The sequence below is a fragment of the Dermacentor silvarum genome, chromosome 7, assembly GCF_013339745.2.
Source record: "Dermacentor silvarum isolate Dsil-2018 chromosome 7, BIME_Dsil_1.4, whole genome shotgun sequence".
Taxonomy (NCBI): domain Eukaryota; kingdom Metazoa; phylum Arthropoda; class Arachnida; order Ixodida; family Ixodidae; genus Dermacentor; species Dermacentor silvarum.
In genome coordinates, this window is record NC_051160.1 from 100,250,201 (window position 1) to 100,269,496 (window position 19,296).

At 47.0% G+C, this 19,296-nt stretch overlaps 1 protein-coding gene across 2 annotated transcripts in view; it reads left to right on the forward strand.

The window, feature by feature from the left end:
• Positions 1-1,402: 1,402 nt before the first annotated feature.
• LOC119459657 (uncharacterized) overlaps positions 1,403-19,296 on the forward strand; it is a 57,611-nt gene continuing 39,717 nt past the window's right edge. Inside the window, exons 1-3 of one of the 2 annotated variants that reach the window (XM_049671078.1) lie at positions 1,403-1,586; positions 2,540-2,610; positions 4,020-4,067. In XM_049671078.1, coding sequence (XP_049527035.1) covers positions 1,541-1,586; positions 2,540-2,610; positions 4,020-4,067 — 165 coding nt within the window. In that variant the 5' untranslated portion in view covers positions 1,403-1,540. The remainder of the gene's footprint in view (positions 1,587-2,539; positions 2,611-4,019; positions 4,068-19,296) is intronic. The other variant, XM_049671077.1, reaches the window with a different exon arrangement.

Sequence of the window (19,296 nt, forward strand, 5' to 3'; positions counted from 1 at the left end):
CGCACAAAATGCGTGCGGCGTTGGTGACTGTTGCTGTAGCCTGTGATATAAATAGGCACTTGGTGCCGCAGCTAAACGTCGCCTCCCTTCCCTCCCCCACCCCCCACGGCCTTTCGCGCGTCGGAGGAAGGCACGTTTGCTCTACATATATGGTGATTGTAAAGGAGGAAAGAGACGCCTACTTCTGCAGCCCTTAAGGGAGCACGGCGCAGAACACGCGTTGGTTCTCCGCTGAGGGTTCACTCCCCGTGAAAGCGCGCGTCCCTCGCGCCCTTTCACTCGCACAAAAAGCGTTCGGCGGCGCGCGGCGACGATTTCATCTCCATTGACGTCATACGGAACCTCACGGCGACGGCGACGGAAACGGCGACGACGACGGCGACGACGACGGCAGAAATCTGCTTTGGAGTGTCCATATAATTGCTATCGCAATAAAAAAAGAGAAAGGCTACTTGCCGTACCTGTTCACCTACTTCGAAAACAACCGACTACTACCCTCTGCAGGAAGGTAACCTTTCAAATTTAGCCTATCCCTGTAAACTGTTTTAGTATTTTCCTTTATTATATCTTGAAAAGAGCATCTAAGAGCACAACTTTGGGTCACTTGAATATATGAACACAACAATCGACGATGCCATGAATGCAGCTGGGAAGACTTTATCAGTGGTGTTTATGAGTGCTAATATGTGTGCGATTATGTGCTAATATGAGTGGTAATATGTGTTTACGAGTGCCTAGTATCGAACATTAACGACCTGCGTACAAAAATATAATATGTGTAATATACACCAAAACCTCAGGCTCATAAAAACCTTTGGTTTTGTCAAAAAAAAGTTCCAGGACATGTACGAGATACAAGTAAACCTAATTTTTAAGTTCCCAGCCTTAGTGTTTACGTGCCCTGCAAAATTAGCATGTCTTCTGGTGGCACGTCTGAACAATACGTGGTTAATAAACCCAGTGGCTGTGAACAAAGGTAAAGGCACGCGTATTCATGATTCTCTTTGCCACACGCTGCAGGGTGCGCCGTTTGTATCGGATTGTCGAAACATTCAAGACATGTCGCGCAGACACGGATCCCGTCGCATACATCACTCAAAGAATTTGTCAGAGGATAGCACAATCCAAGTAGCCTTCACGCTGACTGCCGCGACACAGTTGACAAAGTTTTTTTGTTCTCAGCTTGTGCTCGATTGCTCTCCACCTGGTGCAGCTGGATCATATAATTACGCTTGTGTTCCTGTCTGCTTTAAAAGTCGGTATGCTAAACAAATATGTGATTGTTCACTCACATCACTTCACAATAAGCGAAAGCTCGAAGGTATATTAGATTGGCATATACCTTGATATAACAGTGTTTAGTTGCGGGCCAATGTGTCTGATCAAATATAAAACGTTTGTACCACCCTCATCAATATGTGATAACTCTGCGGCCACATCAATGTCGTGTTAATTAGTTTCTTCGGTTTTTCACTTCCTACTAGCAAGTTTTTTGTCCCCGTAGGTTTTCTACGAGTGAAGAGCTGGAGAAACACAACCAATGACGCTGTCGACATCAGGCAAACTGTTCCTGTGTTTGTTCAGCGGTGAGTGGTTTACGAAACTGCACGACTGCTATGGTTTCTTCCTATCTTGTCACTTGCTTATAGAGTCACTAAATATTGACGTGTACTCGGATACAGTGGTTTAAAAAAGTGAGTCTAAGTGGCTAGAGGCCAATTCTGCATCGTCCGCAGGGGTTCCCTTATCTCCTGGCCACCGAGAAAGGCTGTCTGAGCACTTGCGACCTCATGTTGCTGTGTTTATGTGGCCAAGAAGAAGTGGGTGGGGGGGGGGGGGGGCGATTGCCGACAGTCTGTGTAACATCCACGACTATTGATGTTCTGAGGAGTGTTTTGAAGGTGGCACCGTTCCAGGTTAGCCTTCTTATAGGCTTTCACTCCACAGTATTTACGGCTGCAAAAGCGGCCTCATCGGCCTCTAAACTTCGGGACTGTTGCGGCAAACGTAGCTGACAATTTTGTCTCTTCATATATCTATCACAGAGGCGAAGAAAAGCTTTCTGTCGAAGATGTGTACCTTTAAAAACATTGATTTGCATCGCGGCTTGTACAAGCTCAGTAGTTTCCCATTCTGGGCTGCAGGGGTTGCGGTCGTAAATATCGTGACGCGGGACTAAGTGCATAATTTAAATGACTGCGTGCAGTTTTTATATATTTAAAGGGTTATCATTGATGGTAGCCTCGCGTACCTATGAGTGTGTATTCTCCACTGAACTGTATGGACAACGAAACTATCAAATAAATTGTTGTCGTTAGAAGGAAATTACTGCCACGGCAGCTTGCCTGGGAAGAATCAGTGACTGTGCAACAGCTCGAATATATCGAATGTGTGCAATTCTGTGAATCCAGGAGCTAAAGCCTCCACATTGATTTCTGTGTTTTACAACACATACAGTGTCGAAAAAGGGGAGGCATCCCAGGATGCAATGAACTGCTCCCTGGAACAGCGCAATTGAAAGAATCACTATTTGTTGCAGGTATGGTGTGTATTCAGAGCATTAATGGGCACTTCAAGTGGGCTCCTGTGTGGAAACCACCCAAAGACAAGGTTGGGAATGCACATAAGTTATCTCGCTGCGTTTTTATTTCTGACCATCTCTGTTCAATATTTTAAGGTTTGAGTACTTTTTTTGTCAGCGCCTTCCGCATGAATTTGCGCACACCGAGCTGTGTCCATTCACAGCACAGCTGTGTCTATTACTACTAAAAGATCCGGCAGTCCGAGCGGTGGCGTTAATTTTTTTTTGTCACGGCGCTGTTTCCAACGGAAGGGTGGGCCCCGAATTGCTTAACAAGCGAATATGTAAAATGTGTTCCCTGAATTCACACTCATGCGCAAGATGCAAACTTTCTGATTTGGAAGTCAGGATCCAATTTTAATGACATATATGTGTTTCCACAGGTAATTGTCCACGCGCAACTGTTCAGCATAAAAAACAATGCTTGCGACGTTGCACGGTCATAGTCTCCACCTTTTAGGACATGAACGTTTTTTGCCAATTAGATCCAGTAGCAGCTAAACATGAAGCAAACGTACACACTGAGTTGAGTGACATTCGAGCACTCTGATTATCCATTATTACTCCAGTTCAGTTTACACTGCAGGGTATTCATACACATGGCGACTTTGCTTAACGCAATATCATGCTTAACGGGATATTCGATGTGCTACCTTCCGTCAGCAATGTTCACATAGCTGTTCTTCATTTCTAGCTATGCATTAATTCACAAATAACTTGTGATTGTGGTTCGGGCATGTGACGCAAATATGTGTATGAAAAAATACGATGGTAGGAACCCCGCAAAAAATCGAAATTTATTTGCAATGCAATTACGAAGATTCGCTACAAAATCCGCAAAGAATATTCCTACATACTTGCTTTTGTTAAAGGGGGTCTCTAACATCTTCAATGGAAATATTGCAATCTTTATGCCATTACTGACATTGCAATATAAGCTATAATCGAAGGGTAAAGGTGCAGTCAAGTTCCTGTGCTGTAATTGTGTGCCTCTCTAAATTTGTTTCTGTATCTTAAGTAATTTTTGGCGCTAAACACATCACTTTCATTGAGTGAAGTATCAATGTTCCTTAACGGCCACATCGTTAACGTCCCCGGCAGCACCGAGCACCAAGGCCAGTTTTCTTTTCGTAATCGCGTACGCTAGTCTGCGTCGTCAACGTCAAAATTAGACTGTGCCAACATCTCTGCCGGTGTCTAGCATTCGCAAGCGAATATATTGTCGATTTTATCACCACTTCATTAAACTTATACTTTTTTCCAGCGCTCGATTGGCACCATAATTGAGAAAGCACTGAAAAGCTTGAAGCAATCGACATTATTTCAACGCATCGAAATGAGCATTTCACTTGGCCATAATTATGTGTACAACTCGTTGCAACTTACCTCAGTCTAAAGTTTAGCCTGGCTCAATTATGACATGATGTTCTGAATATAGGCGTACCCCATATGTGGAGAGGACCTAAAAGACAGAGAAAGGTGCAAGGTACGTGAAGCTCTCACCCCGTCTCCTCTTTTTTCACGTGGTTTGTTTCTCGTTTTTTTCCACCGACAATGAAGGTCTTACCAAACGGTTTCATTTTGAGCCAAGTATTGCTGGTCTGACCGTATCCACCTGAGCATGCTAAACTTTTCTTTGTTTTGATATCAAATAATCGTAGATACAAAAAGCAAAGCCTGAACACACTGTCGCTATTATCAGGGGTACTTCGCCAAATACAAAACTCAATGACTAACTCGTACCAGACGCAGATACACAAAAAGTTGGTGACTTGAAGTTTTCCGCATTGGTCGTACAAGAAATGCCTCTGTAGCCTGTGCTTCGGAGAAGTTCCGCCAGGCTAGGAACAAGTCATCTAGATCATTTCTCGTCTCGAAAGGAGCCCCTATAGAGACGTGCGATGGTCTCAGGGCGCCCCTTGTCCCACCACAGCTTTGGTGAAATAGACGAGCATCCGTTGGTGATGTGGGAGATAGGCAAGCGCTGCCACCGAGTACATACTTGTAAAATAGTTGCAAGCGTGCTTTCGGTCAGGTGTTCTGCTTCCATAAGTTCCAGACACATGAACTTATAGATACAATCGAAGCCTCCGAAGCCATTTCTGGGTGATTTTGTTTTAAAAAAAAGTCTGGTGGTCCCACACAGCCACCTTCCCAATAGGTGCGCGTCCTTTCAAGCGTCTGGAACTCCCATAGGTTCCGAGAACCCGGACGGGAGCGAACTTTCCAATATTTTACCGGTAGGTACCCGGTGGGGCAACGTTCTGACCGGTGTTGTAAAAGTCGCGGGGCGCAGTAGCACTAAATTGAGCGTCACAAGTTCATGGCTGGGCGTTATTATATTTCATTATTCGTTTTTTACTACTTGTAGTAACGTGTCATTGTTTCGCATTATTGGCGGCGCCTTCGGGACACCAAAGCTGGAACCAGGGCTAGTCTATGGGGTTGGGGCTCACCGAGGCCTGCGCGTGCCAAGGGTTTATTGGGTTTGGCTGTCCACAGTCGCGGACAGCCAATTGGGTATGCTAACGCCCCCTGGCAGGCTCGAGCTTCAGCGGCACCAACCGTCGGACCGCCCTGCTTCAAGCTTTGATCACCCCGCTGTGCCTTGGGTGCCCCGAAGATCCTGGGCCACCTGATTTATTAAAAATCTGAAGTGATTTCCTGGGGCCTCCATTTGCCTGTTACACGTGTCCTCCTGGTGCTTTACTTGTAAAAAATGCCACTTAGTCTCGCGATGGTAAAAGCACCCCGCGACGAAAAGAGCTCCTCGCGACTTCTGCAACACCAGTTAGAACGTAGCCCCTGGAGGCGCGCGGTAAGTACCTGCAGGTACCACTAGATACCGGTTGTACTCTGTGGTAGGTACATCTGTGTCAGGACAACAACAGCTTCCACTGTGGCTACTCTGATAAAGACACTTCCTCTTGTTGCTGCTCTGGCCTTGGCTATATTGCTTGTTTGACTGATATGATCAGAGGCTACAGAGATAATAGCGGAACATTTGTATGCATCAAGAAAATTGAAACCAATTTACCATCTAAATTAGAAAGATTTTACTGGGCATAGCTTACGAAAGAATCTGATTCAACAAAACACACGTATGTTTCGCAGTATGGGAATCCCTGGGGGGAATAAATAATCAGTCAAAAGCTAAAAAGCGAGCTTCTGAAGTGCGCGATAGTGAGGCAAGCCGAAGAAATACAGGAAGACACCTGCCGTGTTTGCTTAGTGGCTGTTGTGTTGGGCTGCTAAGCACGAACCATCCCGGCCATGGCGGCTGCTTTTCCAAGGGGCGTAATGCGAAAACACCCGTGTACATAGATTTAGGTGCACGTTAAAGAATCCCAAGTGGTCTAAATTATTCCGGAGACCCTTACTACGGCGTGCCTCATAATCTGATCCTGGTTTTGGCACGTGAACCCCTATAATTAAAAATAAAAAAAAATAATATACGAAGACGGTAGCATAAGCACTGGCTTCTTCCGATCTCTCTTCGCGGGTGGACAGACGCGGATGCTCCCTCTCTACAATGAAATATATATATATATATATATATATATATATATATATATATATATTGGATACAAAAATTACACTGCATAATGCATCGTTTGGCTGTGTTAAGAGGACAAGGCCTTCGATATAATGTGCAATAAATGCTGGTATTCTGCACCGAAAAGGAGTTATTTTTTTCTCTGCTGGAGTTTATGGCTCATAAAAATTACGTTTACAAAAATTTGGTGCCGAAATGAGGGCAAGTACGGCATTTTGCAGTTAGTGTACCAGTGTGCATAATAGCGTTTCATCATGCTGAGGTAACAATAGGTGTCTTATAAACCAATTTTCTCTTCGGAACTTGCGGAAAGTAGGGGGTACCACTTTTAGTCCTAGAAATACGGTAGTTGAACAACCTTCTACAGATTATAGCACACGGAAACTGGAGTACTGGACAGTACACGCTACCGCACGAACTATGCAACAATCACATCAGTAGTGCATTCCCGTTCTGCTGAGCAATTTCTTGAAAGAAAGCACAGGTGAGCATGAATGTAAGGGCACTACAAAAATTTTCATGCCAGTTAACATCTGAGTCTGACTGACTACGAATATGAAACGAGAATGATGCAATATTAAGCACTTAGAAGCTATGCAACATTAACTAACCCAACGTTGCGCACTGCTGCACAGCAGGTCTCTGCACATGCTTCTGTTGCATGAACTTGAGCACACTTCACATAGAGGCGATTCTGCTGCCTTCACCCCTTTTTCATTCTACAATCCATGCTGCTCACAAATACCTTCCCTATAATTCGAGCAATGTACTTGCAAACATTTATTATGGATGCTATGTAGTTAAATAAATGTTACGATTCATGAACTTTTTGCCCTCCGAAGATGTGATTTATTCGCCATAGTGCTGTGCCAGTTTTTGAGACTCGCACACTTGATTTTTTTGTTCACTTCGTTAAAGAACGATAAGTAAACTGAAAAATTCTCAGACCAAGTGCCCTATTAGAACGCGTTTCAACTCGAAAAATTATTTGTGGTATCTCGTCGCCTTAGAAGTCAACAGAAGTCAGCTGAAGTGTTTTTGCCAGTGCACTATAAAACGAGCGTTTACGTTCGGCCTTTTAAACTCGCTTAAAAGTGCAAACATTAATTTGCTTCCTTACACCAGAAATCCTGTTAGACACATTTTTGCAGAGCGATAGCTTGACAGTTTTGTGGACACACTCTCCGTTAGTAGCAATGATGGCCGCTCCTATCTATAGTATGAATCAGAGTGCTTTGTGAGTTTATCGCTACAAATTAAAATAAAAAGATCTGTGTCCACAAATATCCAAGCAAACAAGCTGCACATTTCATCTCCCTCACCGGGGCATCCGCAGGCAACAAACCTGTGCCAGAGAATTTTTCTAATTGGCTGACACCCGCTCATCGTCTAATCTGCTAGTTCGCCTTGCTTTTAATGCCGTCTTGGTCTTTTAGCACGTTGTCGTCGCAGTCGCGGATGTTTTACAAAGCTTTCGTCCCTTTAAAAGCCGAGTGCTCGCGATTATAGGCGAATATATAATCCAACCGGTGCCACACGAAAGAGTACGTGGCCTACTGAGAATTATAGTCCCAAAGCTAACGCATGAGTGTATCTTTCTTTTTAGGTAGCAAAATGCTCGCTAATTATTCCTCCTCTTGCCCCCTCATATTTATGCAAAGCTCCCTCCATGGTGCCCTGGTGGTCAAGGCTTCTGCTGCCGCTACGAGTGCGTCTGTCCACCTCGATATAACCCTTGCCTGATGTTGACGTCAACAACTACAGCCAGTACAACAACAAAAAGGCACCCGATGCCCTCAACGCGCCATCCTTTTCCCATTCGCTAAGTACGAGTGCGGTTGAATAAAAGCAACGGCGCTAATCAACAGAAAACGAATACCTTCGTCTCGAATTTGAGGAGGCTCAAAATGTTGAAAATACAAAAACGCGATCAATATTACGAAGAAAGAAAACATTTTAAATAAATCTATTGGATGAAAAGCCAGCTCTGCCGTTCTGTACATTCTATGTATATATATATATATATAATATGCTAGCGTTCTGGGTATTTCAAACCGACAGGACAAAGTAGGATGGGCAAGAATCATGCCTGCATAGGCGTTAAAATTAAGTGCCCAAGCGAGTTAAATGTACTTGGATGGCACGCATACATAAAACGCTTGTTTTCGGGACTATGTATTAACCATTGAAAAGGCATAAAGGCAAATACTAGACGGCAGACTAAAAAAGAATCCACAGTATACAAGAAAAAACAGTTACTTAGGAATTACTGCTTTCTATGCCCTCTATTCGACCCTTTCTGCTTATGAAAGTTACATATAGTTCGTTTGATGCATAGCAGAAAACCATGCGAAGGCTTGGGAAACTTCGATTACTGCTGCAAAATACTATTACCAAAACATACTACGTGCCGAAAACTGGAAGAACAATTGTCCCTAAATACTATGTGATGGGTCATAAACTTGCGCTCACAGGTTTCAGTTGTAATATATAAAGTAGATTATATTAAGTAAAAAACGTCGCAAAGTGAACATTCCGTGGTGTTTTAGCAGTAAACGCGAGAACAACGAGAGAGCATTACGTACGGCAATATTTCTCATTTTTCGGGGGACGGGTATATATATATATATATATATATATATATATATATATATATATATATATATATAACTTTTATTATAAGGTGCACTTGAAGAACCTTCTTTTGACCTTGAAGAATTGTTCACTTGGAAGAAGTGTCTCAAGTAATACTGATTCGCCTTTCCGGCGAAAGTGCAGCTCGTGTTTTTAAGGCGTAAGCACTTCTCTGCTCACCCAACGGGGAAATCCGTCCGTCCGTCCGTCCGTCCTGTATGACGTTCGCTTTCGAGAGAGGGCCCGTAGCAGTGAACGAATTAACGTTCGTGCTGCCTCTTGCTTCAACGCGAACAAAGCGGCGAGAACACAGCGCTCACAAAGATATCAGCAGTCAGCGCTCTCTGTCCCCATCGCCGATCGCTTTCAACAATTGGCCCACGCCGCCGTACCATACGCAGCTGCCGTCGGAGTACAGTTGATCACGGTTCAAAATGGTTCGACGCGGACGAATAAGGCGCAAAAGAGAGATAAAGACTTGCAATGATCGGAATGTCATCGGCGCACCAGTCGCCGCCACCTGCAGTACTTTGCTTTGTCGTCAATTAACCTTACGCCGCCTTCAGAAGCAGTTCGTGTCGCTGCAGCGCTAGCGTTTGCACTGGCCGGATCAAGTTTCATAACATTGACAATGACACCGGGCTGCATGGAGACAAGCAGGTGGAGCAGTACTTGCGTAGACAACTCCCACATGAGTTTATGCGTGAATCTCTCTTTTTTTTTTTTTTACTGTGAGCCCGAGTATAAATTCTGCTGCGCACGGCTGCTATTGATTCTGATTCGAATGAATGCGGCTTGGTCTCATTTCGGTTACTGAGGGTATTATATATCACTTCTGCATGGAAGTGGCGATGTTTCCAACCCTTATAAATGTTGCAATTTAAAAAAATTAGTTTTTTAACACGAAAGTGTTTTATGTCGGGTTTCACGACTGATATCGTAGCGGATGTGATACTCCGGCACCGCCTTCTAGGAGCGGTGAAGTGAAGTACGGCATCGTGACATTACCGAGCGCCGACAGGGAGTGCTTCGGTAGTCACAGCGCAGCGGAGGCTCCAACGCCGTGTAGCCAAGGAAGACTTAAACATTGCATTTTTTAATCCTCCTTCGGTGTAGCCATGCAATAAAGAACGATGTGTAGCCTACAATAACTACAATAATACAATAATTATACAATAAATAATCATACAAAAACAATAATAAAATTTTCCGATCGCAGGATTACAACACAGGAACGCTAGGAGAGAAGTATAATATTTAAACCATTACGCCCCGGACGCATGTACGGACACGCGACATGAAACGCCCTTATGAATTTTTAGCGAGCAAGTCAGTGAATTGAGACGCTTGGCGCATTTCGATTTGGCCGTCTCGACAAGCGGCGGCCATTGTAAGTAGTGATAAAGTGCGTTCGCAGCGTCTTCTGCACTTCAAAAAGTATAGACTGCTCTTAAATTTACGGCAATTAAGGCATATAATGCGCAATAAACAAAGCCGCAAGAACATCTACATCCACAAGCACGAAGATGAGACAAATCCATGTACTTCTGTCTGTGTCCTCGTGTAGGCAGTTATAGTCGGATTAGCCTGTGGTGCCTCGTCGCCAACGGATTGGTTTCAACGTGCATCAGCAGTGCATCACTTACTGTTTCGCTTGTGAGGGCACCACCTAAGACAACTGCTACGCTAAAAGGCGCAGAAAGGAAACGACGACGCCGGGCGGATCTCGCTCTGCTCCGGCGAGAGACACGCCAGCGTGAAGCAGAATGCCTCCGCGCATTCGCGTCGCACGGTGCGAAATCTGCCACTGTCATTCCTGCAGCTGTGCGCGTCACACCTCGACTGGTTGCCGTAGCCCCTTACGTAGCCGGACCAGAATGTTCGCACCTTCGATGAAGCCACTCGCCAGCAGGACGGTGCGCGCCAACAAACCTGCAACATGGCTGCCAGCCCACAAATCGTGCGCCTTTCGTTGCCGCAAACCATGAGTTCACGAAGCGAAAATGCAACAGTTTCTCTGAAGACGGTCTCGGTCCCGCTCCCAAACCATGAAGCGGGCCACGTGGGCCGACAAAGTCAAGGGCTCCGGCACAGCGCCCTCGATGGGAATGAAGACTCCAACGGCCAAAAGAGCAAATGCTGAGGCACAATCAGAGCATGTGAATGATCCCCGAATCCAATCACTTGAGGCGGAAAATCAACAGCTCAGGCGCGAACTCGCAGAGCTTAAGGAGGCCTTAAATATCATTAGAGGACAAATCTCGAACCGCGATGAAGATAAAATTACAGCTCTGGGCCCGTTTGCTGGCAAACCCAAGCGTAAAGCTCCCAACCGAGAACCAGTGAGCGAGACAGAAGATGAGGATGAGATGGCGGAGCCGAGCGAAGCCCCAGCTACCGCCGCCGATCCTCCTGCCAAATCAAAGGGCAAAGGACAGCTAGCTTCCATAGAAAAAACTCTAGGACGCATGATGGAAATGCTCTCTGGGATGGAGACGAGACTAACTCAAATAGAGAGACCAAAGGCCCAACTCAAAGGCAGGCTTACGGGTTCGACAATGCAGACTCAGGCAAACCCGAGACCCGAAGGTGGGGCTAAAGGGCTAATTGATCATCATCAGTAGGCAAAATGGCGAACGCGAATATAAACAATCTGAAAATCTGGCCGTGGAACTGCGCAAGTTTCCAGAGGCGCAAGGCCCCATTGGGACAGCTTATCAGGTCTATTGCGGACAAGCCGCAAGTCATATTGTTACAGGAAACTCTATGTGGAGAAGAAATTTGTCTCTCGGGGTACCGCACGATAGCATACAGGGGAGAAAAGGGCAGAGGTATTGCTACTCTAATCAGAAAGAACAGCTCGTTCATTGAGCACAAGGTCCCCGCGTACAAAGCGGGCCTCGAGGCTCAGCTAATAGAGATCATACCCAGCAGAACAAGCAAGACTAATGTTTTCATTCTAAATGTGTACAGCGCTCCATCGGATAGGAAAAGAGAATTCAAAACTTTACTAGGCACCGCGGCTAGGGCGGCGAGAAACACACCTCTCGTTGTTGCGGGTGACTTTAACACCCCCAATACGGAGTGGGGGTACGGTTATAAAAGTACAAAAGGGACGAACTTGGCCTTCAACGCTTCAGAGCTCGGATTAATACTTATAACAGACCCTAGGCTCCCCACCAGATCCGGTAACTCGGTTAGTCGAGATACAACCCCCTATCTCACCTTCCTCCGAGGTATCGAAGGCACGTGGGACAACCTCCAGGAGGGGCTAGGCAGTGACCATCACATACTCGAAATTCTGTTGCGTGTTAAATCCAGACAGCCCGCCAGATATGAGTATGTGGACTGGGATCTCTTTCGAAAAATCAGAGCAGAAACAGCCCCACCAGACGAGATGTATGCAGATCTGCTAGAGAATCTCAACAAGGCAGTTAAAGAAGCAACCAAGCAAATCACTACGGATCTGGAGGTTCCTAAAATGAACTCGAGACTAGCTCACCTTCTGGAGGCAAAACACGCCCTCTCAACCAGGTGGAAGACCCAAAAGCTCAATCGTAGACTCAGAGCGAAAATCGCGCATCTTAACAAGGAGATTGAGTCCTATTCGGCCCAGCTCGCCCGGCAGCAATGGGACGAGACGTGTACCGAAACGGACGGGCGTATGCGAAGAGGTAGCAAATGGAGCTTAATGAAAAGTCTACTCAACGATAAACAGTCTAAGGGTACCCTTAGCCTCGCGACGGATAGGCTCATAAATAATCAAATCGCAAGCGGTCTCACCGAGAGGGAATTAGCCAACAACTTAGCATATACCTATCTCCCCCTCGCCAAAGACGAAGATCGCCCGGTAGATGTAAACTACATGGGACTCTCGGCACCTGATCTAGACCAACCCTTCACCGTATCAGAGATCAGACATGTTCTCTTCAATCTGAATGGCAGATCAGCCCCGGGACCCGATGGAGTCACGAACAAACTCCTCAGGAACCTGGATGATAGGGCAATCGAGATGGTCACGGCCGAAATAAACGAGGTATGGAAAACTGGACAGGTCCCGATAGACTGGCGTACCGCAAAAGTGGTACTCATACCCAAACCAGGCAAACCCCCACATATAAACAACCTGCGGCCCATATCCCTTACATCATGCATCGCCAAGGTTGCGGAGCACGCGATACACAACAGGATCACTGAGCATATTGAGAACAAGGAGCTCTTTAGACACAACCTAATTGGCTTTAGACAGGCGTTCTCCACACAGGACGCTATGCTTTTGCTTAAGAGTGCAATCTTTGATAAGAAGACTCGTGACGTGAGAGGGATCCTGGCACTAGACCTCTCCAAGGCCTTCGACAGGGTCGCGCATAGACACATCCTAACAGAGATTTCCTCTCTTAACCTGGGTCAGCGTTTTCATGACTACACCAAATCTTTCCTCGCGGATCGCAAGCCACACCTCCGACTAGGCACAGTCTCGGGAGGGCCCTACCAGCTAGGCAACTGCGGCACCCCGCAGGGCCGGTCCTCTCCCCACTGTTATTTAATATAGCCATGCACAAGCTCTCCACTTGCCTCGATGCAATCCCAAACGTGGGTCACGCCATATATGCGGACGACATCACGATCTGGGCGCCGGGCGGTTCGCTTGCCATGCTCGAACACTCGTTACAAAGCGCGTTGGAGGCAACAGAAAACTTTCTTTCCAGAACGGGCCTTGAACTCTCCCCCGCTAAATCAGAACTACTGTTATACCGACAGTCCCGACAAGGGGTCAGAAACCTTGAGCCTCTGAAAACTCTGCCGATAGAAATTCGAGCTAAGAATGGACATCCCATACCAAGGATGGACTCGATCAAGATTCTAGGTCTCCACATCGATGCTAAGGGCTGTAACTCGACGGCCCTCAACAGGCTCACTGGACAGGCTAGTAATGTCCTAAGACTTTTAGCCCGCATCTCAAATCGGAGAGGCGGTCTCAAAGAGGACAATCTGCTCAGAGCTTACCAGGCATTCTTCTTAAGTCATGTTACCTACATCACGCCGTACCTTAATTGGGGTAAGGCGGAAAAGGCCAAACTCGACTCTCTAATCAGAACCGGTATCAAGCGCGTGCTCGGCCTTTCGCAGTCCACGAGCACCGAGAAGCTGCTGGAGCTAGGACTGCACAACACTATCGATGAGCTAATAGAAGCTCACACAGTGGCTCAAATAATGAGATTGTCGTTCTCTAAGCCAGGGATCAAAATTTTAGAAGAAGCGGGTATCCAACCCAGACATGAACCGGGGACCAAAATTAGCCTGACCCAGCAAGCCAGAACTCGCATCATGGTTGACCCCGTACCGCGAAACATCCACCCAGTGCATAACGAGGGTAGAAGATTCGCGAGAGCCAAGTCGATCCTTAAAAAGATCAATCAGCACAAACTAGGGGCCGTCTTTGTCGATGCTGCCAGATATGACAGTGGGGATAAGTTCGCTGTCTCGGTTTTAGACGCGGAGGGCAACCTGCTTAATGCAGCTTCTGTCTATACTAAGTTTGCACATGTGGCGGAGGAAGCGGCGATCGCTCTGGCTTTTCACAGCGCAAAAGTTCCCCTTATCACCTTCTCGGACTCACGCACAGCAGTTAGATCCTTCTCGGCCGTACTAGTGTCTGAACAGGCGAACCATATTGTGAACAAAGCACTTCAAAGAACTCGGGAGAGCAGCGAAGGAGGATACCACATCTCGTGGTTCCCAGCCCATATAGATGCCTCAGTTAACCCGCTCGGATGTACTCCTAACGAGCAGGCCCACCGGATAGCGCGCGATTTCACGTACCGCGCTGTCAGGGGTAGCCAGGCTCGGAACGAGGTCAACATCCACAAAAATCCATTATGTACCTTCCACGAAATTGTTTCCCATTATCGTTTCGGCAAGAGGAAATTTCCACCCCCCACCCCAAATTGAACAAACCTCAGGCTAGCACACTCAGACTTCTGCAAACCCGTTCGTATCCCACTCCCCGGTCCCTTAACAGGATAGACCCTGACCATTCACAGTCGTGCTCCAAATGTGGTCATGACTCATGCTCTTTTGATCACATGCTCTGGTTGTGCCCAGCCCTTAACGCCTCTCCACCCATCACGAAAGAGCAATGGGAGGAATCGCTCAAGAGCAGCAATCTTCAAATCCAACACCAGGCTGTCCAGAGGGCCCACGACATCGCGACGGGACTTGGTCTCCCGGTCCCATCGTGGGCGGAGCCACCGACTTAATCTGGGGCAGCCTTCGGCTCGCCTAGATCTTAGTTCCTCAGGACTGAAATAAAGTTCTTGTCATGTCATGTCTCTGAAGACACGTTTCACTTTCGTGTTCTACCGATTCCTATGAAAGAAGGATCAACCAAATTTTTTTTCATAAGTTGTTAGCATTGTCGACTGGAAAGAGACGCAATACCGAGACATATCATTCACGTGCATTTCGCATGCCGTTGATAGAAAGCTCTGCCCATGCGGTCACTGAAGTCTGCTGGTTTATTTCAGGGTTGGAAAAGCACGCAAAGCGTTTTAAGCGAGTGAACATAGAGCAACATATTTATTGTCTAGGGATAGGCTATCCATACAATTAGAAATAATTACTAAACAGACCTGTTTAGTGTACCTTGACGACGTCGTCGTCCTTACATCAAACTTCTACGATCACCTTAAGCGCCTTGCAACGGTAACAGAGGCCATCAAGTCATCTGGGCTCACCCTGAAGCAAGAGAAATGCCGTTTCGCTTACGAATAACTTCTGTTCTGCACGCCAGGAGTATTTCCTGGTACAGAGAAAACAGCTGTCATTACAAACTTCGCCCAGCCCGTGTTGCCGTGTGCCTACGATAGGCGCTTTCTCAAGAAGTTATCTCTCCTCGCGGTGCCTCTGACGCCTCTGACTTAATATACAACGTCGAAATTAAGAGGGAAATACCAGAAGTCGAGGCATTTGAAGTAATAAAACAGCGCCTGGAATGACGGCCAGTACTCGCTCACATCGACGAAGACACTGATACCGAAATGCACCCCGACGCAAGCAGTGTAGACCAGCGCGCTGTCCTTTTCAAGAATAAACACGGACTTGAAAAGGTCATATGTTACGCTAGCTGGTTGCTGTGTCGAAAGCGAAAGCCAATTATTAAACGACACGAAGGGAATACCTTGCTATTATTTGAGCTAACACGAAATTTTGCCCTTAATTTAAGGCCAACCATTCAAAGTCATAAGTGACCGTCACGCTCTCTGTTGGCTAGCCAATTTTAAGGACCCTTCAAGACGCCTTGCATGGTGGAGCCTCCGGCTGTAAGAATTCGGCATCACCATGATATACAAGTCCGGAAGGACAGACTCTGATGATGAGTGCATCTCGCGCGATCCTATCGTCCCGCTGTTGCAAGACGACCGGGACGACTCTTTACTAGGGACAGCCAGTGACGCCAATTTCGCCGAACAGCAGCGAGCAGACCCAGAGCTAAGAAGCCTTGCGTAGTTATTGGAAGAGAAGACCGACCGAGAGAGAGAGAAAGAATGCATAGAAAGGCAGAGAGGTTAACCAGAGGTAATTCCGGTTGGCTACCCTGAACTGGAGGAAGGAGTAGGGGGACAAAAAGAGGAAGAGAGTGGAAGGGGTGACATGGAGAAGTAGAGACGAGAACAAACAAACCGCGCACACTGTAGAGCGGTAGGGGGCGGCGTTCTTAATGTCTGTCGTGAAGGCCCGTAGACCGCAGGAACCCTAGTAAAGCGAGTAAGGCTTTCAGCTCGGATGTTCGTCCGGAGCACTGACCTAAAGCTTTTAGTTCCGTTAGTGGACGATTTTCCAATTGGTCCAGCACTCTGCACAACACTTGTCTTTCGGTATTAGCGCTCGGGAAGACACAGATAATGTGTTCCAGCGTCTCATTGCTGTTGCACATGTGGCACGTGAGGCTGTTGGCCATTGCAATAAGGCAGGCATATGAGTTTGTAAATGTAAGGCCTAGCCACAGAAGGTACAGCATGGTCTGTTCACGTCTTCGTAATCCAGGCGATAGATGCATCCGTATATCTGGAGACAACGAACTCAAACGACACATGGTGAAAATGTCCGAGTCCCACAGGGGCAAAGCACATTCACGGGACATCAATCGCCTCCCAGCCGCAGCGTCTGTTCGCTAAAGTGGAATCAAGAGAAATTGACCACTTTCATGCGCAGATCGTGCGGCTTCGTCGGCTTGGTCATACCCGCTGATGTTGCAATGTCCTGGAAGCCATTGAAGGACTATGTTGTGTCACTTGTCATGGCTGCGATGATATATCTCTCGTATTTCTGAGGCTAGTTGTTCATTGGGTCCATGCGCATTGGGCTTTGTATGCAATGAAGGGCTGCTTTGGTATCACTAAAAATTGCCCTTTGTGGTGGTGGCTCCTGATTATTGAAATCAAGTGCAGCACGCAGTGCCGCTAGTTCTGCACCCGTAGAGGTGGTAACAAATGAAGTTTTTAGCTTGATTTCTTCAGATTTTGCCAGGTTGATGACTGCAGCAGCAGAGCTGTGGCGTCTTACCGAAGCATCTGGGTACACATGTTGGCGGAATCTGTGGACGTTGTAAATGTGTGCCAAAGTTGCTTGTTTCAAAGCCTGCAACGGCGCTCCAGCTTTCTTTTTGATGCCCGGAATTGTCAATTGTACTTGCGGCCGGTGCAGGCACCACAATGGGGCTGATAATCGTGTAGCAGGCGTGAATTGTGATGGCAAAGAGGACTGATGTCTTAGTATACTTTGGTAAATCTTGAATGTGGCCTCTTTGCTGGCAAGCAATAAAGATGGTGTGAGGGAATCTAAGTCAGATGTCAGATGAGTGCCCTCAGGACATCTGTAGCAATGTAGACTGTCATAGAGGAGTCTCTGGCAACGGCCACAGTCTCACTCGATGACGTAGTTTTGGGGAGATCAAGACAAGTTCTGAGTGCTTCGGCTTGCACACTCTGAAGTCCGCGGCTATTTGTAGTGCAAGTATTTCCCAGTACGGTAAGCTGTACCGCTGGAAGCCCAAAAATAAGCGCTTTATATATTTGCAGCATTGATGGCACCCTTGCGCCCCAGGACTTCCCGCCCAGAAACGCGAGAAGGTCCACAATGGCAGCCAAACGCTTTGTCATGTACAATACGTGAAGGCTCGAAGACAAGTCTCTATCAATGATGACGCCAAGAATTGGGGTGATTGTCTGTATGGTACATTTTGGCCATTAATCCGCAAAGCATATGGAGCCATGCATTGGGAGCAAAAGCGACGAGTGCACACTTCTCAGGTTCAATTGCCAAGCCTTGCCTTCTTAGATATGTTGACATGGCCGTTGAAGCCTTATGAATTTGTGCGCGGACTTGTACACGTGTGACTCCTGAAGGCCATATGCAAATGTCGTCTGCACATAAGGAGAGCAGCATGGTTTGCGCTAACGAGTCGGCGAGACCAACAAGCACCAGGTTAAACAGGGTAGGGCTAAGTACTCCGCCTTGCGGTACACCATGACTGGTATAGCTAGACGGCGTTGGTCCGTCTTCAGTCCAAATAAAGAAAGCCCTTCCAATCAAATAGCTGCGCATCCAGCGAAAGACGTGCCCACCACTCCCTACAGCTTCTAAGGCGTCCAGAATTGCTTGATGATGTACAGTGTCGTAGACACCATTAACATCAAGAAATAAGGCCGCAGTGATTCGTTTCAGGTGTTTCTGATGCTGTAAATACGTCACAAGGTCAATAACGCTATCTATTGACGAGCGTCCGCGTAGAAAGCCAGCCATTACCTCTGGATAGACGTTGTAAAATTTCATGTCCATTGTAACCGTGTAAGGATCTTCTCTGCATTACCTTGCCGACACAGCTGGCCACTTGCTATTGGACGGCAAGATGAGCGTTCCATAGAGATTTGCCAGGTTGGGGAGCTTAGCAAGGCGACTGGATTTCCACGTGATAGGAACCAAGCCGTCACGCCACGATGCGTTGTATAGACCAAGAAGTGCATCTCTGGCCTCTTGACCAAGGGTTGCAAGCACAGAGTATGTGATGCCTTGGGTCTTGGGACGAAAGCTCGCCTGCACCCAGCGAGTGTCGCCTCCAGTTCTTCGATGGACGAAGAATACGTCCATACGAGGATCTCGGGAGTCAGGGGTAACAATAGGAAGAGGTGTGCAAAGCTGGAACGTCGGGCCCACGATCCTTGCGCAGTAATCTTCTGCTACTTCTCCTTCTCCACGTCCTTGATGGAGGGCTAGACATTTAAATGTACGGCGCTGTTGAGCAGCTGTTCGAAGTCAGCGGACGGTTCTCCAGACAACCGACAGAGGTTTACGTGGATCTAGAGTCTCACAGAAATTTCCAGCGGTGCTTTTGCAGCACAGCAATGCGACGCGAATTTTCTTTGAATGCGTCTGGCCTCTCTAAGTCGTAAAACCGATTTGGTCCATCTATACCGTCGCTCCGCTCACCAGCGGAGTGCACGGAGGCTCCTCAAATTCCGTGTAT